General features: G+C 43.6%; 1 protein-coding gene across 1 annotated transcript; it reads right to left on the reverse strand.

Annotated features, from left to right (window-relative positions):
* Positions 1 to 1,849: 1,849 nt before the first annotated feature.
* MGST2 (microsomal glutathione S-transferase 2) lies at positions 1,850 to 24,954 on the reverse strand. Its single transcript, XM_006261717.4, has 5 exons — positions 24,848 to 24,954; positions 16,546 to 16,645; positions 13,701 to 13,771; positions 5,350 to 5,431; positions 1,850 to 2,263 (listed from the first exon to the last, which is right to left on the reverse strand). The coding sequence occupies exons 1-5, from the start codon at positions 24,903 to 24,905 to the stop codon at positions 2,131 to 2,133; spliced, it is 444 nt and encodes a 147-aa protein (XP_006261779.1). The 5' UTR covers positions 24,906 to 24,954; the 3' UTR covers positions 1,850 to 2,130.

The raw sequence follows: 24,954 nt of genomic DNA on the forward strand, positions 1-24,954 counted from the left end.
CTGCTTGAGCAGTGAGTGGTGGTTCTGGTGGTGGGGTGGGGATAGGGAAGAGGGAAGCCAGGCAGACACTGCCGTGCCTGCAAATCTCTGCCAGAGCTCCAGCCAGGGAGCAGAGGGGAGGGAACAGCCCAGTTCCCTGGAGCCCCCAGCTCAGCCAAGATGCTGGGGGACTCTGGTTTAACTTAGGCCAGGAAGGGGTCTGGGACAGACACTGCATAAACCAGTTTGACTCCAAATTAGTTAAGTCTGATACTACATTCAACCAGGTTTATCTCAAACTGGTTTCAGCCATTTTCAAACTGGTTTATATGCACTGAACTTCTGTTCTGTTACAGGTTTAAACCAGTTTCTGATCACTTAAACTGGTTTAAGTGTAATGTCTGTCCCTAGCCTAAGAGTTAATGAAGTAGACACAACTGATTAACTAGCATCTATGCCTTATCAGGGTCTGTGTTGGTTCCTGAGCCTATAGGATGCCCTATTGGCAGACCCTTGTTTTCATTTGGGCCCTGCCAACCTATTGCCCCCAAACTGAACAGCCCCCAAACAGACACATCATTAATGACTTCTAACCCTTCCTGGAAAATGGCAACCATCTCAAGATAGCCCTGGGGGATAAACCCATTCTGGCTTACAGACACCATCCCCTACCTGCAACAGTGTCTCTCAAGCAAGAATACCTAATGCCAATACCTATTCTTTCCAAGGTATCAGATCTTGTTCTGGACCCAGATGCCAGCTGTACCCCCTCATCAATACAGATCACATCATCACTACACCAGATAACATGGATTGTGACATCTAAGGTTCATTCATCTGTCTTCTGCCATCATACACACCTTTACCTGCTTACAGTCCCCTTTGCTGTTGACCGTGTACAGACAGGGTGGTCCCTGCATGAAAGAATGAATACCAGTTCTGACATAGATGTCAAAAAACACACAAGCCTGTGGCAGAACATTTTATCCTCCCTGGACATTACATCACTGACCTCAGAGTAGCTGTTCTTAGCCAACAAAACTAAAAGCCAGCTTGAACAGGAAATTGCAGACCAAGAAATCATCCACAGACTGGATTATATTAAGTATGGTTTAAAAACTGGATTCTTATCCCACTACCTGGATTGGTTTTTAATAACCCCCGTGTCCTTCACTGGGTTACCTGCTTTGTTTTTCTGTCTTCTACCCACTTCGCCTCTCTCAGCAGTACCTGCTCCTATTTCCACTCTCTTCCCTTCCCTTTGTATTCTAATCACTTTATACTTAGAAGCTCTGCTTCCTGCTGTGCTTCCCTTCATAGCATCTGCTGAAGTAAGCTGCTATTTATGAAAGCTTATGCATCTCTGATTTAGTTAGCCTATAAGGTACAAATATACCTGGCTTTTGCCTGACTTCAGACTAACATGGCTAACAACCTGTCTGCATGAGAACAAGGATCTGCCTGCAGAGAGGTCCCAATTCAGTGAAATGTCCCTAGCTTGGAGATAGTGTTGGAAGACTGTACTTAACTTTAAGTGCACGTTCAAGGTCCACTAAACTCAGCAGGACAGAAGCACGTGTTCAAAGTCAAGCATGTGTTTAAAGTACTCCCTTGAATGGGGATGGATGTCAATACTTGCTGAAGTACTCTTTGGGCTTGCGTCTGGAATCATCCACAGGATTAGGACCAGAGACTGTAAGTGCCTAAGTTCAAGGACCAAGTGTTTTTCTGTGTTGACACCACGCTCCCTGAGAACTAAAATAAAGGACAGAAAAGGAATAGTACTGATGTGTCAGCAGCACTGAAGGACCTGGAATAAGAAGCCATTTCTTGGTGACACTGCCAAGAATAAATAAAGCCACTCTATGCATTAACCGTTTCTTAGTTTAATGTAATTTTAATGTCAGACAATATTGTGCCTGCAACCAGTTAAATGCTTAGCTGAATAATGCAGCCTCCTGCCTTAAGTTCTTTGTGTATGCCTGACAAACTCTTTTTATACTAGAATATGTGTAAACAAAGGCCAGCGTTTTATATTACAATGGACTTTTAGTAAAGAAATCTGGATGTTTTCATTCCATTTGATGCAGCTCATCTTCCTTTTAATGTCCAGGGAAAGCTTCTGCTTTATTTATTTATAAAAGACAATCTTCAGAGCAATTTACGTAATTTCTTTGCAACGCTGAAGTTCAGGTATTCATCTAGAAAGCTATTGGCGATCCCAGCTGTACCCAGTGCCAGCAACACTATTAGAACCACCAGACTCCAATAAAAACCTGTTAACCTGGAGGATGGAAACAGAAAGCAATAGTATTACCAGAGGTTCACACTATGTCTGTTGTGAAATGTTTTGGTCCCCACCACTTTATGAGAGCTGTGCAGGACTGAAATGAGCCACTGATTAAACTAGTTGACAAAACATCTCATTTTCATTTGGGGGGGGGGGGGGTTGCAGGAAAAAACAGCAAATGAAATTACAACGGTGATGCTACTTCCCTTCCAGATAGTTGTGTGAAAATGTGCTGTTTGGCCCAAGGTGGGATTTACCGTTCCACAGCTTGAACGACAATGACTAAAGCCATAGAGGTTACATCTGTACTGTCTCCGCAGCAATCCCTATACATGCTGCGTGCTCAGAATCTGGACTTAACAAAGGCATTTGGTTAACCACATGCACTGCTAGCTCCCTGCGTTCATATGCTGTGGTCAATCAACTTGTGTGGGCTTTTACAGCTCCAGAGGGACCACATAAAAGTCTCAAAGCTTCCCATGAAGTATGCAGCTAACAAAGTATTTTAATCCCCTCTAGTTTACAGAGAGCCAACTGCGGCAGAGACAGTGACTTGCTTAAGGGGAAAAAGGTGGTGGCGCTGGAATAAGGACTCCAAATGTCCTGCTTCACAGGCCTGTATACACTAGCAACTCATCCACAGGTCTCTCCCAGAGCCTGGGAACTGCATATTAACACTGACCCCTGAGATTATTGGTTTTTACTGGGGAGACCAGGATAAATAGACCTAAAGAACATTCTTTTTGGAGGCATCATTGTACTTCTGCTTCTGGTTCCTGCCAAAGGCAGAAGAGGCAGAGGCAAAGGAAAATCAGAGGGAGAAGTTAAGCCAAAGTTTCCAGGACTCAGCAAGAGCAAAGCATCACCAAGGAGGTTGGGAAACACTGGAAAACCCAGCACTGACTATAGGCAGGCTGGGGCTTCGGACGCTTCTCTCAAGAATTTATGTGTAAAGCTTTTCAGTCCAAGTAAGACCCAGCAGTAGAGGATTTTCCCAGCTATAAGGGGGACATTGGAAAAAGGTATTTGGATACCTGTAATGCTGCAGGTTACTTGTTTGAACATAGTGGTCAGATGATGCCCCAAAGTCATCATCATCTGAGGAAATGTTGGGGAAGGGGAGGGAAGAGAGCTGCCAGTTCAGTTTTGAGCAAATAAGTGTCACCATTATAGCTGGCCCATTATCATTCAGAGTTGAGAATTTAAGTCAGAACCAGGAACACATAAAGAATCCTCACCACCAGAGTGGCTGAAAGTAGGGCTCCCAGTGTGGGGAAACTGGCACTGCCACCATCTGTGTTGTATAGGTTTGGGGCCCATTTCTGCAAGCCTTTCTTGCAGTGGTCTGTACTTAACTGAATAGCCCCACTATTACCAACAGCAGTGAGCTTACAGACACAGACCCTTTAGCCATGTTTATACCACTTCTCTCTTGGTGCCATGTCCACTCAGCAGAAATATGTCCCTCCAACTTATCCCTCCCCTATAAACGGGTAGGATTTATATCTTGCACGGAGAATGTAGGGTCAGGAGAGAAGCAATATAAACAAGCAAGCGCGTCTGTTTGCCAGGGCTGCTAGTCTTGCTCTGTACAGCAACAGTGCACTAAGCTTTAAGAAATGAGAGTTTTGCCAAATAACAAAGTGCAGTGTCCCGTACAATAACAACCAGGCACTACCTTCATGTTCCCTTGGGACTGATTGAAGCTATAATTTAAGACCATACAGGTCAAGGGAGGTGGGGGGGAAGGGCAGAGTTTACCTAATTGGAGGACTCTTTATTTAGTTGATACAAAAAGCCCATCTAATTTTAAAATATTACATTCCTCTGCATACTTATTGCACATGTATTGTCCTTCTGGTTTCTCATAGGGTTATCCTGGATATTGCCTCTGAGGGAGAGGACAAAAGGCAAATCTTAGGGGATAATTTTATCTGGGACTCTTTCACTTTCTCAAGGACAAGAAAAAAGGCCTTGTAAAATTGGGCTAGCAGATGGAGTCCAGGGAAGAGAGAGGAGGTTAGTGTTAGCACATGAAATCATCAAAAGCAGAGGTGGAAAATGCTTGTTAGGCCTTTAGTCTATCTTTCTGTCACTGCAGGAATCTTCCCAATAAACACTTTGCTAAGTGGGTTTTTTTTAACTTCTTTTTAAATCTCGTTAAGAGTTAGGTGTTGCTAAGGGGTTTTTTTCCCGCCTTTTATAATTTGCATAGAAGTTGTGTTCAGCATTAAAAGAGCAAGGGTATCACAGATCATGATGCCTGGGATAATAGTACTTAGATAAAAGAGAAAACAATTTGTGTGAGTCTGTCTGTGTGTACCTGTGTGTACGTATATGTATACACACACATGCAATGAAAATCCCAGGTTCTGAATTGGAGGCAAACAGAAGGCTCTTGTATGAATTCAGAAGTGATTGCACATTTATGCACTTATGCACTTGAGAAAAGTGATTTGATAATGCAGATGTTCTTATTTATTAGACCCCAGGAGCTTAACACTCATTAACCTGCGCTTATCTAAAAGACTCCTAATCTTATCTGTTTGGTAAAAGTTTCCCTAGCTCACAAGGTCAAATCTGCTTACTTGTTCCTTTTACGTATTTTGGGTGCTCTGAAAAATAAATATGTTATTACAGTGATTTTAATATGAATGCATTGAGGAAATATCAGCAGTGCTAGGAGCCAGACATATATACTGTCTGAGCTTCACCTCAGCAGTCTCCCATTATATGCAGTCATGACTGGCAAAGCTCAACGCTTTCTGTTTCTAGGCTTTTTCTGAGCACAGATGCCAAGCAGGCTCAACTGCAAAGTAAGCACCCACATGGTATTACACTGGGAGCATCAAACCTCTTGTTTCTCATGACCTGTAGCACATGCACATTTTAACCTAGGCTTCCGCTGTAACAGCCAGCCATCTTCCCAGAGGGTTTTCATTTCAGACCTCTTGCTGACACTTTACTCATGTTGCATTCAATTATAGTCACTTTTCACTGCCAGTCCTTGGCTGTAAGCCCAGCTTCAGACCACAACCTGGAGCTTTCAACTGGATCCACAGATGGTGGATCCTCCTTACCTTCCTTTTACAGATTCCGCGTATCCATGGAAGTATTTGTGACGGGCAAACATGTACGCCAGACCCAGAAGGGCAGCTACTTCTGGGGGGGAAAAAAAGGGAGAAAAGGTTAGGGGATTGGAGGTAGCTGGTCACTTTGCCTATGATTATTTTCTTTGCCTCGTGCAAGAGGTTTTCACTGTATTTGACCCACAATCTCCTTGTGTTAACAATAGTTTTTTGATTCTGAAAGAGAAGAGACTCTTTTTTTTAAATGTCTGTATCATTATTGGATGTGTTGTCACTGTTATTAATAAACACTCCCCACTGATGTAACAACTTTTATCCAGGTATATGGGCAAGTGGTCTGAACTGTGATGGATTAAGTGCTGTGACATGCCTGTGAGGTAGGTAAAATATATACAGATTTACAGATGGAGGCAGGTGAGGTCTTACTAGAATCAGTCATGCAGTGTAGGCATATCTGGGGATCCAGTTGTCCTTTTTTTTAGTACAATATTAAGGTAAAAATAACTTTCCCTGTGTTTCACATAGAAGTCAGGACAAGAAGACGACCTTCCTGAGCATGCTCACCAGGAAGTATGGTTTGAATGGGAAGATAACCAAATGTCTTTTGCTTCTCCCCATCTCCCAAAAGGGAGATAACATGGCAGATGGCTGTGTTGAGGGCTAACAGACACTGTTCTCAACAGGCCCAATTGTGATCTCCCTTCTTACTGGCATGGCTCTGGATTTACACTGGCACAGCTGAGGTGAAACTCAGGCTGTGAAAAGAGAGTGAGCCTCCATAAAGGAAATCACTTGCTACAGGAAAAACACAGAGTAAAACATGCAGATTTTATTTTTTTGAAAATGAAGGAAAAGTGAATAGTCAAGACAAGAGGAACCAAGGGACGCCAAATGGAACAATCAGCTGTGTCCCTCTCTCCTGACATGACGACTCCTTGAGGCCACCGGCTGAGAACGCATTAGTAAGAACGTACAAAACAGGACAAAAGGAAAGGAGTCCGAGGAACTTTAGCTCACATCCGCACCACCAGTCCAGTGGTGCGGATGTGTGCTTGGAGGATTGCATCACACAGACTGATTCACTCAGCCCCTGTCCACATAGAAGCAATCGGAGCCCATTTTCAGCACTGACGTAGCGTCATCTGTGCTGCCAGTACTATTTCAAGTGCTGGTTTAGACAAGCAGGGCACAGGTGGTTTCAGTGTTCTGTTTTCAGCAATATTAAATCCAGAGGATTAGGAAAGGAAAGGCAAGTCCTCATGTGCATGGGGTGTGTGTTTATAGAGGCACAAATAGCAGTGGCACGAATTTATGCCACTGCTTTGTACCCCATTGCATGCCCCTACACATGTGCTATAGCATGCAGCAAATTGTCCCAGGCAGGGGTAGGGAGGCTGGGGCCTGGTGACATGCTGGAGCAGCAGGGACAGAAGGGAGGCCTGGCCAGCAGCCAGAGCATTGCTCTGAATGGCCCAGCCTCCATTTATGCTGGCACACGCTTGTTTTGTGTACGTTGCACCACTTTTTTTCCCAGTGCGTTTTTTTTTTTTCTACTGGGATTTCCCAGTAGCAAATTTTGCCACCGTGCTGCAAGTTCACAGCACAGAACACATTTTCACAACCACACGCCCCCTGCATGTGGACACCCACCCAGAGGGTATAACTCCTGCTTCTCTCTTAAAAGAAATAGGGGCTGTCTTATCTTTTGCTCTATACCCCCTCTTTTCCCTCCTTACCCCTCACCACAGCGGGTTCAGGAAAAATTCCCTGTCCTTTCAATCTTCTTTAAGCACAACTTAAATCTGAAGGTCTTAAAACCAGAGCAGATTTGCATAACACAGTGGGCATATCTACATGAGATGATTTACTGCACAGTAGCATAGTTTACTGCACAGTAAACCTTGCTAATCATGAGTAAACTTGTGATCTGCAAATGCAAGTAGCAAATTTACTTTTGGTTAGTAAGGGTGCAGTAAAGCTCATGTAGATGCCTGACTGGGAACAAATCTGATCCTGGTCAGCCAGCCACCGGGGGAAGGAGATTGCTCCCGGCGCCTGGTAGCTGCCTGCTGCCAGGGCAGGCTCCACCACTGAAGCCTGGGGGACGGACTATGTCCCCCTTTCCCAAAGCAGGGAGCTCCAAACCCCCCACTCCGAGATCACAATCGGGGAGCAGGGGCTGGGAAATCTTTATCTCACAGAGCTGGACAGGGAGTTCTCTGATGGCAGGAGTTGGGGATCCTGTTCCCCGTTCAGCTCCGTGAGCATAGAGCTGGGTGGGAAACAGGCTGGGGAGTCTGTTGCCCTCTCAGCCTGCGCTCATGGAGCTAAGCAGGGAACAAGCTTCCCAGCCTATTCCCTGCCCAGCTCCACGCTCATGGAGTTGAGTGAGGAACAAGCTCCCCAGCTTCCACCCCGCAATCATGGAGCAGGGGCTGGGAACTGTCCTGGTCAGGGGCAGGTCCCATCCCCGTGATCTAATCAGGTGATCAAGTTATGGGACTTGGAAAGAGCTGCAAGGGTGGGGTAAGTCCCAGCCCCCTGCCCTGATCTGCCAGTGGGGCAGCTGGCAGCTGGCAGGCAGTGAGCTAGCTGCTAGCTGCCCCACTGGTGGATCAGGGCAGGGGGCTGGGACCTGCCCCTCCCTTGCAGCTCTTTCCAAGTACCCTGTCCCTGATTGGGGAGCTAGGGCCAGGAGCTTCCTGCTGCCGGGACAGGGTGACATTGTCCCTGCCCCATCAGCAGGTAGCCCCTGGGGGTCAGGGCGTCATGTCCCAGCCCTGGCCCATGCTCCCTGCCTGCCCCGGGTTAACACCCAGGGGGAGCCTAGAGCTCCCTTTGGTGACAGCAGGGGCCCATTGCAGGGCCCCAGGAAGTCAGAGCAGTTTTCTGCCATTAACAGCAAAATTGCTCTTCTTTTCCTGCATGTGTAGATGCCTGCCTAGGAGCGTTTACTTGCATGTAGTTTACTCCTGAGTAAAATGATCCCACATCAAATGCATGTGTAGACCTGCCCAATATTAACAGTTCCTAAGTATTTGCACTTGTGCTCATGCTGTTGTGTCCTTGTTCTGATGTAGACCTGGCCCGTGGGCACTAGAGAGGTGACGAGGACCCACAGTTCCACCCACAATGATAGTTTAGTGCCTCGCAAGGGAAAGGTGAGACTTCATATTGAGATTTGCCAATGCAAGGCACCAGACATGGGCAAAGTATTGCAATGATTGTAGCTGTTATCATCAAGTACTTTTTGGTTCATGTTTGGCTTCCATACTGCACTTAGTTTTGTTTCGCTCAAGCTAAGATTACATGTGGAAACTCTAGGCTTTCTGCTCCAGTTCCCCATGGAGAAAAAAACTGGAGACTATTTCACTTAAGCTGTTTGATTGGGCATTAAGTGCCATACTTAAGCTCCATAAGGACTTTGTGGTCTGGAGTTCTTCAAACTTAACCCTTTTAAAATAAATATATTTAAAAATGTATACAAGCAATGCCTGTATTAAGACTGCCTGATATTTCCCATTAGAAGACCCTGGTTTTGGTTGTTTATGACTTTGCCAAACTTTAGCTATTAAGATTAAAATTTCTCAAGCTGAGTATCAGCCTCAAGCTGGATTTATTTTTTTAAACAAATCAGCCATTGCAGAAAGTGAGAATAGGGGAAAGATTGCCCATAGCATAACATGCAAACAACCTTTTCTTAGAAATGCTCCAGTGCCCTCACTTCTGAAGCAAGGACCAGAAATGGGGCAGGGAATGGCCTTTGTGTCCGTCATGTGCCTTCACCCATCCCTGTGAAAAGCTTCCTATAGTTGGCCAAGTTATAAGCCTTTGGAAAAGGTCACACATGTTCAGTAAAGGCTGTTGAGATTATAGCAGCTAATTCCCAGCAGATTCTGTCTGTTCTGTACATGCTCCAATTTAAAGCTGAAGATGACTTTTCCCGAAATGGAGTTCTGGGCTGGTGTGGCATGGGCTAGATATAGGCATCTGAAAAGAGAGTTAAGAAATGATCTCCCCTCCTCCCCCGCTCCACCCAGGGGGAGGAGAGTGGGAGAGAAAACTATTTGACTGAAATGCAGACAAGAGACAGACCTGGGTAGGAAAAACAAAGAGGGCAGTAAACCTGCATGGGGAGAAAAATATGATTGCAGACTGGCGTGGAGAAAGAAACGGGGGCTGGGACCACAGGATTGTGGACTGTGACTGGAACTGCCTGGGCAAGGCAATTGAGATAAGATTCAGGGCACAGACAGACCCTGGGATTGGGTCCTTTAAAGGAAAAGAAATGTGGTGGGAGAAGTAGTCAGTTTAGTGAGGCCCGCCTGCAGCATGGGAGACTGTGGCTCACAGGCAACCAAACCAGAAACTGGAAGCAGAGCAAACAGTGTGAAGGGGTTCAGCTCAGTGAAAAGGCTGGATCTCCAGAAAAAGCAATTTGCACGTGCAGTTAACCATGGGGGATAAAGAGGAAAAAATATTTTTGGGGTCAAAAAGGACAAGGAGTGAATGACAGGCTGTTGCTAACAATAATGTCTGAACCAGTGGCTTGGCTGATGAACGTATTTCATGACTGTTGTGGTCCCAGCTAGAATGCGACTACAGGAAGATACTCTTTTCTTTTTTAAAATGCAAAACCAAGAAGGAGAAGAGGGACTAGATGCTTAAATTGAGATATCTAGTATCCATATGTAACTTCAGAGACTTTGAAAATTTGCTAATTAAAAACATGTTCATTTGTGAAACATCTGTTTCCAGTTTACAAGAGAGATTGTTGAGAAAAACATACCTAACCCCAGAAAATGCCTCCAAATAGCAAAGGAAATAGAAATGTTCAAAGAAAGGATCAAAACAGCAACAATTCCTTGTGCAGAAGAAATGTTCAGGCTCAAGCTGGAAGAATCTAGGAGGGAGGAACAAGACGACAGAATTGATTAAGAGTGGTCTGTTCTACCTACTGTGGGAAGCAACATGCAGGATGGAAAGGAAAATGTCTTGTCTATGGGAAGTGGGGTCAAGTGATGTAGTAACAGAATCAGTATTGTATTGCCGCAGCTACCCTGGGAAAAACAGGAAAATCTGCAGTGATTAGTGGGTGCAGAGGCAAAGCAGTTAAGGATAGTTATGGCTTCAGAGCTGTGAATTTGCACCTTGTTCCAGACTTGTAAATGAATACTTGGCTCTTCAGATTGAGGAGGCAAAGCCACATCACTTCTGTGTATGCTGCTGGCCACAGAAACCGGTATGCCTTAATCATGCTAGCCCTTTGAGCCAGTAGGTGTGAGAGAGATCATTGATTTGCAGTGGCTGAGGATGTGTGTAGTTCCAGTGAAGAGGAGGGTGTTTATTGAGTGCCTTTAGCAAAGTCTGTGTAAGTTGTTGTGGTGTTGGTCTAAGGTTATAGGCAGACAAGTTTCTTTGGGTAAATCTGATCTGAATGCATGTGTATTGCAGAGAAAGGGATGGGTATTGAAGGAGGTTGCATTTGTTGCAGAAGACGCTACGAAGGCAGTGAGTGAGACTGGGGAACTACAGAAAGAAAATGGGAGAATTGTCATGGCAGGTGAACGCTGCCCTGGAGACCTGAACTCTATGTTTGCTGTTGACCCAGCATTTCCAGGTGACCTTAGCGAAGGCTCCAAACCCAAACTTTTCATATATGCTCTCTAAGTATGTGGTCTTCATTTTTGGGTGCTTGGCTTTCACCCTTGTGTGCCAAATGAGGTTAGGAAGAACTTTCTGACTATGAGACTGGTCAAGCACTGGAACAGGCTACCTAGAGCAGCTGTGAAATCTCCATCCCTAGAAATTTTTCACAAGCAGCTTGGACAGATACTTGGCTGGGGCACTTTAGTCAGGGATGATCCTGCCTTGAGCTGGGGGCTAGACCAGATGACCTTATAAGGTCCCTTCCAGTCCTGCTTTCCTATGAGCCTATAACCCTAAGGCAGCAGTCATGTCTCATGTCCCCCCACCCCCGGCTCTCAGAAACACACTCAGCTGCAAATGGTTGGGCAGGTAGGCAAAGATGGAGCCCTGTACAACAGCTCGACTCCTCACTTCTGCTCTTCCTTTATTTGCAGGGCCAGCACGAGTGGCCATGAGGGTGGTCTTTGGCATGTGAGACCCTGCCCAGTTCCCCTTACAAGGTCCAGACTGGAGTCAGCAGGAAGCAGAAGAGGGTATATCAGGGTGAGTGAGGTCCTCCTGCACCCACCAGCTAAATCAGCAATTCTCTCCTTTTTTTTAGCCTCAAGGCCCCCTCCAGATCTTTTCTGTCCTAGTGATTCTCAGCAGTGGTGCTGCAAAACTCAGAAAAGTTATGGAGGGGGCCTTGAAGCTACAAAGGTTGAGAACCACTGGTATAAAGACTAATACTTTGTTTAAAGAAAGATGTATTTGGTATCCTTTTTGTAATGGTACATCTCAGCACTGGTATGATTTCCTCTGGCTGGGAAACGGAATATGCTATATGTTTTGGAAATATATATATATCCCTTTTTGGGTGGAAGAGTGAGGTTGAGTGAATTTTAATCTAGAAAAGAAGTGTGCTCCAGACATCAAGATTTGGAAAACAGTGTCCTAAGCACTAAGCACTTCCAGCTACAGCTTAGGTTGATGGGACCTGGGTATTGAAAATCGTATCTGAATTTAGGAGCAAGGATTTTTGTGGCTAATATCTGTTATTGGACGGACCAGTTCATGATTAGGATAGATTTACAAAAGTTTTCAAGTGCATGTCTTCTTCATGTCTAATAAGAAAAAAAATCTGGCACAGCTTGAGCTAAAGTCTGTGTAAGACTCTAAGTATTGTGAAAATCAGGCTTTAGTTGTCTCAATTTGGACACCGAAGTAGTGGCTATTTTTATCATAATCTTTCTGCATCTATTCCCCATCTGTAAAATGGAAGTTGCAATACCCCCTCAGCTCACAGGGATGTTGTGAAACTAAATTCACTAATCTTTATCAGGCACTCAGGGACTCTTGCAAAAAAGCACTATAGAAAAGACTCTAACAGTTCTGTCTTCAGAGCACAGTTTGAATTGTGCACAGAAAAAGGTCACAGCCCACATATCAAACAATAAAAAAACCCAACAAAGTATTAACTGGCTGGCCCCCTTAGTGCCCACCATCTAGTCAGTGCACAGAGTGATGGAAGAATCTGGTGGTATACGATCCTGTAACTGCATATCATCATATATGTGTAAAAGGAAACCAGATTGAGGTTGGGATAAAAGGAAACCTTAATTCTGCCACTTCCTAATATCTTACTGCTTAAATTTGTCTCCTTAATAATGTGCCTTTGACATAGGGTTGTTTTTTTTTGCATACTTAACTTTGCACAATACATTTTGAGGTGGGTGGGTCCACTTGTGCATGTATGTTTTGATATATGTTTATGTGCATGCATGTCCCCCGCCCCGCACGCACACATTGTATATGACTTATTGCGGCTTTCCTTTGTTCCACAAGTACCAGAGGGAATTTTCATACCAGTGGTATTTGCTTAACTGACCCGAGTTCTTTTAGGACATTTCCCCTTCCTGCCATTACATTACTCCACAGATTGTGTTGTATGATGGTGGGGTGGGTGGACAGAATTTCTCAGAGTGTTTCTTATCACAGGAATTAATCTCTGTATCAAATTTTCTGGAAGAGGGGGCAACAGGACTTTACATTATAAAAGGAATGGAAACCAGTACTAAATAAGAAGAAACTGAATGAAGAGGAAAGTGTTTTTACTGTTTGGGGGTATGTGAATGTTTGGAGTGTTTTAGCTCTTCTAGAGAGGCATAATGAAAATCATTATTGTTATTAATGATAATTAATAAGCAATTAAATTCAGCACTTACATAGCCTTTTATTTTAGGCATTAACTAATTATCCATCATGCATGCATTTGACACAGATAAGTAAATATTATCACTTGCTAGTGGCTTTGAGTAGTGGCAAGAGATTCCATGTATGAAGTGGGAAAAGGCTGTTTCTGCCAGTTTCTGCCATTGGATGGATAGTGGATTCCCAATGGTATCAATGGGAATGTGGAATCTGCCCAGATCTAACACCCTAAGAAAAGACACCAAGAATTGGACCCTCAGGTTCCACAGAAAAGTAAAAGGTGGTATGACAGAGCCGTGTAAAATACCAGGACTTATTCTTGAGGTTATATTTACTTGTCATCATAAAGACAATGGGGATTTGACAAAATAAGGAGACATCAGGTTTATAGCAGAAAAAGGAACCTCTGGTGAATCTTATGACATCACTGAAATATTTTTTTATTAACTAGCATACCTGATACCATCTTATTTAGGCCAGAATAAAACAGGGATGGTGTTTACCTTGATTGAAAAACCAGCCTGCAATCCAGAGGTCAACCAGGAACACTGGATAATACTCCACGCAGTTCTGTCTATAGAATAAATGAATATGCATGTTACCTGAACAAAGAGATTTGGCAGTGTTTTTCAAAAGCATTGAGCTTTGTTGCAACTGTTTCCATTGACACCAATACTGTCAGCTTCGGTGGGAACAGTCAGGTCAGCGAAGAGCCCTTTGGAAAATTCCAACTGTCTCTCTTCAACTAAGTACACTGTTCAATACTTAGTTCAATTAGCTCTATTCCTATCATTTTAAGTGAAACAAGCACTTATCCACATAACCACCAGGGGGGTCTTAACAAGCATGAGCAGCAGATGGTAGAGGATAATGATAATAGTTTAATAACACTACTTCAAGTTGAAGCTACATTTATGACTGCATTCATCTTCTTTAGGTTCTCTTTCCTTTTCTGCCATTCAGAATTTTAGTATTTCTTATTTAGAAGACAGCTTTCTACAGCTAGTGATTTCCATTATCCAATAATGCTGTAATTACACTGGACAGGATCACTTAAAGTTATCCTTATGTTGCATATAAACTCTCTTATTCCCTTGATTTATGTGAGTTCTTTATATGCGAATTTGCTCTTATGCAATGAGCATATTTAGACCCATAATTCATTATATGCAAGGGAAATTCGCTCAGATGTGATGAGCATACACGCTCCCCCCCCCCCCCAAGCAGGTAAGTCTGTGGGAGGAGGGGAAAGGGCCGTGGCCCCACTCACTCCAGCCCCAGCTGCAGTGGTCCGGGGAGCGGCTGGCGCCAGCTGCCTGCAGTCACTGAGCTGCACCATGCTCCATCTGTCCCCCCGCGCCTGGGCTCACCCCAGCTCCTAGGCTGCGCCGTGCTGTGGTGCAGGCAGCGGGTGTCAGCTGCTCCTGGGGCAGCTCCAGCATGAGCTGCGGTGAGTGCGGACAAGCGGAGCCCCGGGCAGCACAGGGCGCAGCACTCACCCCAGCCCCAGCTGCAGCGGCCCCAGGAGCAGCCAGCGCCAGCTGCTTGCAGCTGCTGGGCTACACTGTGCTCTGCCTGTCCTCCATGCCTGGGCTCCATCTGTCCCCACTCACCTTTGCTCCTGGGCTGCTCTGTGCCCTGGTGCAGGCAGCTGAGGCATTGGCTGGGGTGAGTGTGGACAAGCAGAGCCCTGGATAGCACAGTGCAGCCCAGGAGCAGAGGTGAGTGGGGACAAGCGGAGCCCAGGCGCAGGGGACAAGCGGAGCACAGTGCAGCCCAGCGGCTGGGGGGCAGCTGGCGCTGGCCACTCCTGGGGCTGCTGCAGCTGGAGCTGGGGTGAGTGCTGCTCTGTTCCCTCTGTTTTGCTGCCTTGTGCAGCCTTGGGAGTGGCACCCCTCCCCTGACCCTTCCTTAGTCCCAGCCTCACTCCCTCCCTCCCTCCCTGCCATGGAAACCTATCCCTATTTGTTACATTGTAAAATGGCCTTACTTTATGCAAATTCAATTTATGCACCGTTCTCCAGGAACACATACACCACATAAATCAAGGGAAACCTGTTTTAGCTGATGTGGGATAGAAAAATATTTCACCCAGAGACAGGTTGTTCCATAATTGTCCACCCATTCATTATGGATTTTGATGCACCACTTTCTTTTGACATATCTGGTTTTGAGGAGCAGTTAGCCATGTTAGTTAGGCAGAAGGCAGGGCAGTGTGACTCCTTACAATTTAGTCTGTAAGGTGCCATATAGTCTATAAGTTACCCTGCATTCTGCATATTTGGTACTGGTCACAGTCAGACAAAGAACACTTAAATAGATAGGTCCATAAAAATGTCTTTGTTCCTCTGTTGAAGCTACCATGCCTGAGTAACCCAATTTGACTGCTGCAGTCCTGATCAAATTAAAAGCTAACTGAATTAAGTAGGTTGCCCTGCACATCCAATCTTTTTTAAAATAGTTGAATAGTAAAAAAAAGTAGCTCATGTATGCACACGCACGTGTGTGGGTGTGGGTGTTACAATTTTTGTGGCAATTGATCATTTATAGCCCTAAAGATACAAAACAAAGGGTGATTCATTTTATCTTAGCAACTAATTGACAAAGTTCCTTCAAAAAAGTGATATTTCCATACAGATTAAATGCTCTAAATCTGAGGAGTTAATATTGTACTCTTCAGGAAAATAAAAAGACAGATCCTTTGGCTTAAACAGAAACTTTAAGCAACTTTACCTATGTATGACTTAATAACCATTTTTCTCTGTGTCACTGTATACTATGTGTGTGCGACTTTTGATCCTTCTTTCTTGTCGACTGACATGGCTTTCACTTACAGTTGTGGAGAATTAGAAATCTTTGAATATTTGGGCATAAAAGATTTCCAACACCAGTAAATTCTTAATAAATGCAGAATATAATATCTATTTAGGAAAAAAAATGGAACTAGGCAATAAAGATGTGAGACCTTGTTATATAGTTAGTAGACATATATTGAGTCTAAATGTCCACTTCCTAGATCAAGAGCGTAAGTATGAGCACCAGACCCAGAACACAAATAAACCCAATTGCTCACAAGTGGTAAAGAAGTCCTGACTGCTGAAACACTCCAGGGTAGTACAGAGTTCAGCAAGTGCATTATACAGAGATGCCCACAGATGTTACAGGCCTGTCTTGTCACAGAGAGAGGTCGCTGGGAGGTAATAAGCATCCTCATAGCAGAAGACCTGAAACAGCATAAAAAATCTCACTTCACGCTTGAATGGCCAAAGCAGACCTCTCCAGGCTCCCATTAGGAAACAAAATAAGGAAGCTTCTCATTCCTGCCATTCTAAGGTTTCCAGCACTTACTGCGCACGAAATGTTCTTTCAAATTCTGGGGGTCCAGTGACTGCTGGGGGCATGATCTTGTGTTTTTTTCTTGATTTTCCCACAAGCCAAGCAAAATAACCTGCAAGTAAAGATAAAGGATAAAACAGTTAAAGCAGCAGTCAGTAATGTTTTCTGGTGGCAGGCCAGAATCTCACAACTCGGGTGCAAGGCAGCTGGCACTAGGACCCAGTCACCACTGCTGCTTCCTCCTGCCACTCAACTTTTCACCCCACTGCCAAACACCACCATAGCCACCATGGTCCAGATACGAATGCTTTAAAGGCTGGATCTGGTCTGTGGGCTGTAGATTGCTGATCCTTGGGTTAAAGGGCTTGCATTGCATTTTAGTAAAAGACAGCTCCCTTAAGGCAAGGGACTTAGAAATTACACATAAATCGGTATAAGTAATTGGACACTAGTTCAAATATGTAACACAAGAGATGTTCAGTGCACATAAGCCACTTCCAAAACGGGGAGGGTACTAAGATGATGGACATGTGGAAAGTTTTATGCATTTCAGGTGACACCCTCTCAGGCCCTCATCTACTCAGCAGTTCTGGTTTAATATAAACCTGGATGGATGTAGTGTCAGATTTAACTGATTTAGGTTAAATCAGTTTATTAAACTTCTGTCCCAGATCCCTTCCTGATTCAAGTTAATTCACAATCCCCCAGCATCCCACGATGCTTTGCATCTCCCCCACAAACCCATCCTCGCTGGGTGGGCAAGCTAGCACTGGCCCAAGCTGTCTGCTCCAGCCAAGCAGGGAGGCATGCTCTAGTGCCCCCCAGCTTCTGGCCTAGGCCACTGCAGTCATGTGGTTGCATTTTCAGAATCAAAAGTGAATGTCTGTTCACTTGCTTATCAGTTCAATCTACACAACTTAAACTAACCTGTGAAGATTGAATTGATTCAGCCTCAGGCTTTTAAACTGTCTATAGTTAGCCCACATGATTTATGAAGTCTGGTTTTTAAATGAAAACTATAATTCCTCGGTTTTTGTATGTATATTTGAATGACAAAGCCCAGCAGCTCTCTAATGAAACCAGCCTTTCTCATAAAAATGAGCTTCAAGGATGTAGCTTCAAGGGTGACCTGGGCTTAATAGGAAAACAAAACCCAGGAATTTAGATCTATGTTGCTTATGCCCCCAAAAGAAAGAGAATTCAGTTGATGAAGGTGTCCACCAGTTTCATATGCTTGTTTCTCCTCTGGTGTAACCCAGTGGTAAGAATTGCTAGTTCCTGCTTCATGTAATTAAATACAGTTTTAATGACTTCACAGCCACCATGTGAACCTGATGGAGAATGAAGCTTGCCTTAAGGGCTTAGTTACTTTAAGTATCATTCTTGTACTGTTCTGATTTTAAATTATTCAGCAATTTACAGCCTTTAGGATGTAAAGCAATACTAGAGTCTTCAAAATCAAAATCAAGTTGCCCCATTTGTTTAAGATATTTAGCAGTGTTTTAAATATGTTTTAGATCCATAAGAGCTATTCACTTGGCTTCATAAGATAGGTACTAGATTTTGTGGAAACTGCAGTGAGCTAGGACTCAGGAGATTTGTTTTGTATTTCTGGCTCTGCAGATGACTTTGGGGTTATCTCCTCAATGAGAGCTGTCTTGAATACAAGTCATAGGAGGTGATTCTCTCATTCTGTTCAGTGCCGTCGGAGCCTCACCTAGAGATCTGTGTCTAGTTCTGGGCACAACACTTTAAGAAGATTGTGGACAAATTGGGAAGAGTTCAGAGGACAGCAACAAAAATGATTAGAGATCTAGATAATGTAGTGTACAAGGCAAGGTTGGAAGAACTGGAATTTTTTAGATTGGAGAAAGGAAGACTGAGCAGGCATTTGATAAGAGACTTCAAGCATAAAAAGGGTTTTATAAAAAAGACGGGATCAATTATCCTCCATGTCCATAAAAGTTATAATCGTAAATTGTAACATCAGTCCCTATAGACGGGCTCTAAACAGCTCCCAGCTCAGCATATTGGATTTGGATCATCCTTCTGAGGTACCTACCTATGCACTCCTTAGGTGCTGCAGTGGTCCTTATTTATCTTTTAGGTGCCCAACATTTTTATTGGATCTAACCCAAAGTTGACACAGAATTTGGAATGAAGAAAAGCAATAAATAAATAATAAATAAATCAGATGGGTTACCACCCATCTGCCATTTTGTGGAAGACTTGGGTTTAGGAGCAGCTTGATGCTCTTGTTCCTACAAGTTTCACTTAAAAACTTCAAGTTGTAGAAGCCAATGCATAACCACATAAGTTCTCCCACTGGTTAATAACCACCTCTGTGAAGCACATGTGGTTTATTGCCAGTCTAATTTGTCTAGTTTAATCTTTGCCACTGGATCTTGTAATGCCTGTATCTGTGAGGTTATCTATTTGTCCATTAGATATTTTCTCCCTGTGCTGGTAATTATCTGTGAGCTCTGTGATCAAGTGACCTCTTAACCTTTGATAAAGTAATAGATCAACTTTCTCAAGTGTGTTACCATAAGGCAAGTTTGCTAGACCGTGTACAGCTCCAATTCTGAAGTGGCCACTACACACACCTTCATTAACGCCCCCATTCACACTCTAGTCGATGACCCAGCAGTAATTCACTGCTTCATATTGCTTTTAGAGGGGAAGGGTGGCTTTAGTAGGGGCTACAGGCTAGGGGTATATTTTACAAACAATGAAATTTGTGAAGACAGGATGGCCTTTTTTTCCCTTTAAATTGCCAGGAAAATGTCACCAAAGGGCCTTCCCATCCACAAAAATGCTTCCTTTTCCCTAAATTCAGTGATCTGACATGTTCTGACTGGTTCTGGCTGTAGGTCCCTGTTTGATAAAGCACCTTGTTCCACTGACCTGACATTTGCAGTTAAAAATTTTTAGCCAATTCTCTGGCTTTACTGGACCAGGAACAGGCTTCATCACAAAACAAACTCAATTTTACCAGCTGAGGCAGCCTATCATCCCTGAATTTGGTTTAGTGTAATGGTTTAGTGAAACCCTTGAATGGATACAGAACAAAACTTAAACCTATAGCGGGATGTAGGACAGGAAGTAGGCATGGACTCCCTGAATTGTTTGTACTAACACAAACTGTTAAAACAACCAGCTAAAACAAAGTTAAGCTTTTTAGTACAAACTAGATCTTAGCAGCTACACTGTGTACACTTAGCTTGGATGGTTTGAAGAACTTAGCTTTGGGTGGTTTAAGCTCCCTCATCCCCAGCTGCACACCCGTATTTAAAGAGGTATATCACATCCTCTGAGTAGGGGACAGTTAGGTTTGGGACCCAGAACTGTCCTCAGCCCAGTCCTGCCAGTTAGGCAAGCAGCAGCTTTGTCCCATACCCCAGGGCTGCTCGGTGCCAAATCAGCTGAGTGTTGGGATTCGGCACCAGGCAGCCCTGGTCCCAGATGTGACCCAGGGCTGTCCCTTGTCTGATCCTGAGGAACAGGCAGAGGTGTACTGTGTCCCAGGCCCTGGAGCTGCCCCATGCCCTAAGGCTCACCAGAACCCAGCATTTTAAAGATCATTAAAGAGTGGAGGCTGCAGTGCAAGGATCTTTAAGGTACCAGGCCTGGCAAGCCTGTATCCTGATGCTGTTAAACAGCAATTGTCAACATCAGTTAATCATTGCCATCAGGATGCTGAGGCTTGCACACGTTCAATTTATGGTGCCATACAATTTTTTGAGGAATATCTTCATGGCTGATTTACCATTTTATGGCACCATAAATTAAGTGATTATGTGGCATGTTGCTATTTCTGGCAGAATTAATACATTTATTGCATCAGAAATGTAATGTGTGCCAGGGGCCCAAGACTGGGATTTAAATTTCTCTGAAAAGAGCAAGTCATGTTGTATCTTTCTGCTAATCCCAGACTTCAGGGCTTCTGCTGGTCACTTGTAGAGGCCAGGAAGAATCTCCCATCCCCACCACCATCCAGGAATTCGTTATTATTATTTTTCACCTTCTTTTGAAACACTGGGCGTGAGCTACAATTACAGATGGGAGTTTTCTTGGGGTGCACAGGGTGCATATACATGTTCATTAAGGTATAGCCATGTAATAAATCAATAAACAGTAACTGGTGTTAGTGCACAGTAGCACTGGCACATGGCTTTTTAGTGACGCTAATTGTGCAGTAGCCTAATACTACTGTGCAGTAGCATATTAGCATGGATTTTGCCCTGCACACTACTGAGCAGTGTTATTAGGCTACTGCACAGTTAGCGTCTCATATAGACACACCCAGTGGTACCTAGAAGACTCTCAGGTACCTGGTGGTAGCAACTTGCTTTTCTGCTCAAGGTCAAACCAGTCATCAGATCTGGGGCCACCAGGAATTTCTCATTCCAACAAGGATGAGGGAGAGAGGCTGCCTTCTACGTGGACACAGTCATCTGGGGCATAGTCCTCTTCCAAGGAGCCATTGAGCATATATTAACCAGATCTTCCTTTGCCATTGCAGTGGCAGAATGTTGGAAGTGCCATTATCTCCCCTATCTTTTTTAATTGTGGCACCCTACGGGGTGTTTTTTGGTTTGTTTCCATAATGTGACCTGTGGGTGTGGCATACGAGGAGTTAGAGTGAATGATTTTTAGGACTCTTTCAATCTGTGGCTGGCCACAAATGCAGGGTTTGGACTCAGTGGCCTGGGAGGCCCCGTTCAGTGCTATGTTCCCATACCTAACCAACCGACTGTATAGTTCTGATTTTGGCAGTGAGACAGAAAGTTGCTTTTCCCCTTGCAAACCAAAGGTAGTTATTTCTTGCAGCGGATTTACAGACTTCTCACAGGTTAAAAAAGCAGAAGGGGCCAAATGCATTGATTGATGCAACAAGTGGCATGATGAGCAAATAAAGGGACCCCAGAGGGTTGGACAGAGGAACAAATTATTGCATCACATTCCCGTTCTATTTTATAAACAGAAAATTGCCCCTTAATCCTTTGAAAGCAAAGAGAAAGCAGCCATATATTTTCTTGTTAAATCTCTCTATAGTCCAACAGGGGGCTAAAGTAAGGGAAGTGTGTAGGAGGAAACTTAGTGACAAGTAATTGAAGAGCCCCACTTCTTCTGAGGCAAGTTGGTAAGACTTTTTTATCCTCTTCAAATCAACTGGCCACCAGGCTCCAGTGAACGCTGTAGCAGATTGAGCAAGGATGTTCATAGCTTGTCTCTTTCCTTCCTCTTTTCCTCTCTTTCCTAACACAAGTTGTTGTTCAAGTCCTGCAGGTTAAGTCTGGGCAGTTGAAGCAGCTGAGAAGCATATTTATTTGTTTCCCCCAATTTGAATTGGCCATCACAAATTGCACAAATTAATGGCTTCCTTATTATGAAAATACAGGGCAAAGTTTATGGTCAAGGGACTCAACTGTTTTGAATGTGGTCAAAAGCATACACAATAGAGAATCAGATACAAATATGGTCTTCTTGCCTGAAAAATCTTTGTAATGAGCTTCTGCAACCAAAACACTACAGAAGCTCTGCAGACCAAATTCAGCTCACAGGTCATAGGTTGCTGTCCCCTGCCTGAGTATAAAATATAGAGGAGGGAGTGGCCCTGTCCTTTCTACTGGCTGCATTTCACATGGTTCTGATCAGCTGTATAATAATTGAGGGGGAGGGCAACTGAGCACTACAGTTGGCAGCTGGCCACTGGTACTGGCAGTCAACGCTGCTATGTTACACCTCTGTTCTTTCTGTGAGTATAATATTTATTAATTTTCATGTTAGAAAATAAAACCAACAAAAACAATACCATATAAACTAATAAGTAAAATACAATAAGAAAGCAAAACCAAAGTATTACAAAATAGATCATTAAACTTGCACATCATACATTTAGTAAAGACTAGAGGAAGGGGAGAGCTTGACATTACATACAGCCAACTAAAAAATATACATATACATTTAAAGGATAACAAATCACAAACAAATGAATTTATAAACAGAATAGTCATATTGCACCATCATTGTTCATATTGAGCCCAATTATATTTATTTGCAAATGTAATTGTTTCTATTAATGCAACTGTGTTACACCCCAGGATTCACTCTGCTTTTTAACTGGGATCTGACTACCTTTCCCATGAGCCAATAAAACATCCCATTCCTGCTCCTGCAGCAAGTCTTTGTTCAAATTCTGAATTCATTGGAAGAAAGCACTTCCTACAAGCTGCAACTTGCGCCTTCCAGCACAGATAGTTGTTCACTTGGCTCAATCTCTGGCCTGACCTGATTTTTAAAATACCACCTAGTTCTGGGAGTATGAAAGCTCGTCTTACTTTACCTCTAGCTCATAAGTAACTACAGCTTCCAGCACTGTGTTACTGAGAGGGCATATTGCTCAATAGTTCATCACTAGCACAGAGGTGAAGGCTGAGTGGAGTAACTAAGGCATTGTGTGTACTTTATAGCTACGTGTTTTATGCTGATTGCTGTCAGGCAAACAGGTAATGAGCTACTCCCATTACCTGGCCTGGTAACATGCTCTTACAATGCCACTATAACAATATGTACTCCGGAGCATGTATAAACCAGGAGCAGGAGGAGTGTATTCTTCACTTGTGTTAAAATAGCAGTGAAGATACTATAACTTGGGTTTTAACACAGATTAGCATTTGGCATTCAATCCCATACTTCACTAAACCCTTAAGCAGAAGATTCTAACTTGAATTAAGCCCCAAATTACCTGATCTTCACCGTGATGTTAACCCAAGTTAGGTAACACAGGTTAACTAACTGAAGCTAGGAACTTCTTTTTTCAGTGCAGGCATCTAAAATAATCAGTCAGGCTCAGTCAGGACAACATTCTCACTGATTAAACGCTGCACTCTCTTCATTTCTAAATTCTCAGTGTGTATTAACTTTCAGGCACTGGCTCTTCATCTGTCCTTATCAGATTTCTTCCAGGTTTCACTTTAAACAGCTTAAAGTGCAGCAGCTATTGTTGCAGGCTGAACTTTAACAAGAGCCCACAGTAAATATCATCACAGGAGATAAAAATGGCAAAAGACCACGTAAGTGCTTCTTCCAGTCAGACTTTCGAATAAAAGCAATATTGACAATCTCAGTGAACTACACCCCCCCAAATCATGAGATTTTACAATGTTTGGTACTTTTTAGTTGCCTTCTTTTTCCCCCTAATTTCAAAGGGTTATATTTTCAAGCTCTTCTCCCTAACCTAATGTGCTTTTAATTCTTTGAAATGAAAGCTGATTTTTTTGTATAACCACATGACTCCAGGAGCAGGGGCTTTTTAAAGAAACACCAAAGTGTTTTGACGCCCATCTTGCTGGGATTTTTTTGATCCCAGCAGTCTTACCTGCCCAAGTGCGGGGGGGAGGGGGGGGGGGGGCTGGACCCAATGATCTGTAAGGTCCCCTTCCAGCCCCTAACATCTATGGAACTATATCATGAGTTGGCAATGCTGCAGCTATTTAAAATACGGCCAAAGTAGTAAGCTTTAATTTCTGTTTCTTGTCTTACGCAAATATAGTATGAGCACTTTCACAAAGGATTCAATTGCCTGATCTAGACATTGCAGTATGAACCCCCTTATTACTGGAAGGAAGATAATTTCTGGTGTGGGGAATGCTGTCAAATTATTATTCTGACCTATAACTAATTACAGTATCTCACCCTTGTCATTCCTTTTTCTCCAGTTCCGTCCACCTGTATTTTGCAAAATGCGATGAAGCTATGTATCTGATGTGAGTCTAAGAGACATGTCCACCATAGATAAGCCCACTCCATGGAGAATGCCCTGGTTAGAGGATACTATGGAACAGCCACATGCTGCAATTGCCTGCTCAGTCAGAGATTTCGTCTTTTCTCTCAACCTCTACTTGAGGATTCATTTAAGCACTTTTGATTGGATACTTCATGAATATAACTTTAAGAATTCCTATTTTTGAGGATTCAAACTGTCTGAAAAAACAAAGCCAGGACAGAAAGTAGCAGTTGGGTAAATCTATAGTTACAGACTCTAGTAACAGTATAACAATTCCAAAATATCTAGAAACAAAATATAACCGTAAAAAAAAAAAATTAGAATCTCCCATAATGAAAAGTAATCTGCCCCACTAGACCAAATCCCCTCAGTCTATAGACAAGGTAAATAGTGTTACCATTTGGAGTAATTTGTAAGAGCTCTAAGGAGCTCCAACAACAAGAAAACAAGCTTTCTATTACATAGTTACAGTATTTCCAGATCTGTGGAAACCTCCCATCCACAAAAGCCCTCAGATCTTACTTTGCTGGCAGGCAGAAAGAAGAGATATTGCAGCAAGCAACATTAAATCACCAGCCATGTTCCCAACAGCTTCCGTCTGCAAAGCAGGGTGTGTAGTGTACGTGTAT

This window comes from Alligator mississippiensis, chromosome 2, assembly GCF_030867095.1.
Source record: "Alligator mississippiensis isolate rAllMis1 chromosome 2, rAllMis1, whole genome shotgun sequence".
NCBI lineage: Eukaryota > Metazoa > Chordata > Crocodylia > Alligatoridae > Alligator > Alligator mississippiensis.

What these genes read in the sequence shown, in the direction of transcription:
- MGST2 (XM_006261717.4), bottom strand. Translation starts at nt 24,905, where the DNA reads ATGGCTGGTGATTTAATGTTGCTTGCTGCAATATCTCTTCTTTCTGCC. An exon ending in TCTTTCTGCCTGCCAGCAAA is followed by an intron (nt 16,646 to 24,847) that starts GTAAGATCTGAG and finishes CTTTACTTGCAG; the next exon opens with GTTATTTTGCTTGGCTTGTG. An exon ending in GCGGAATCTGTAAAAGGAAG is followed by an intron (nt 2,264 to 5,349) that starts GTAAGGAGGATC and finishes TCCATCCTCCAG; the next exon opens with GTTAACAGGTTTTTATTGGA.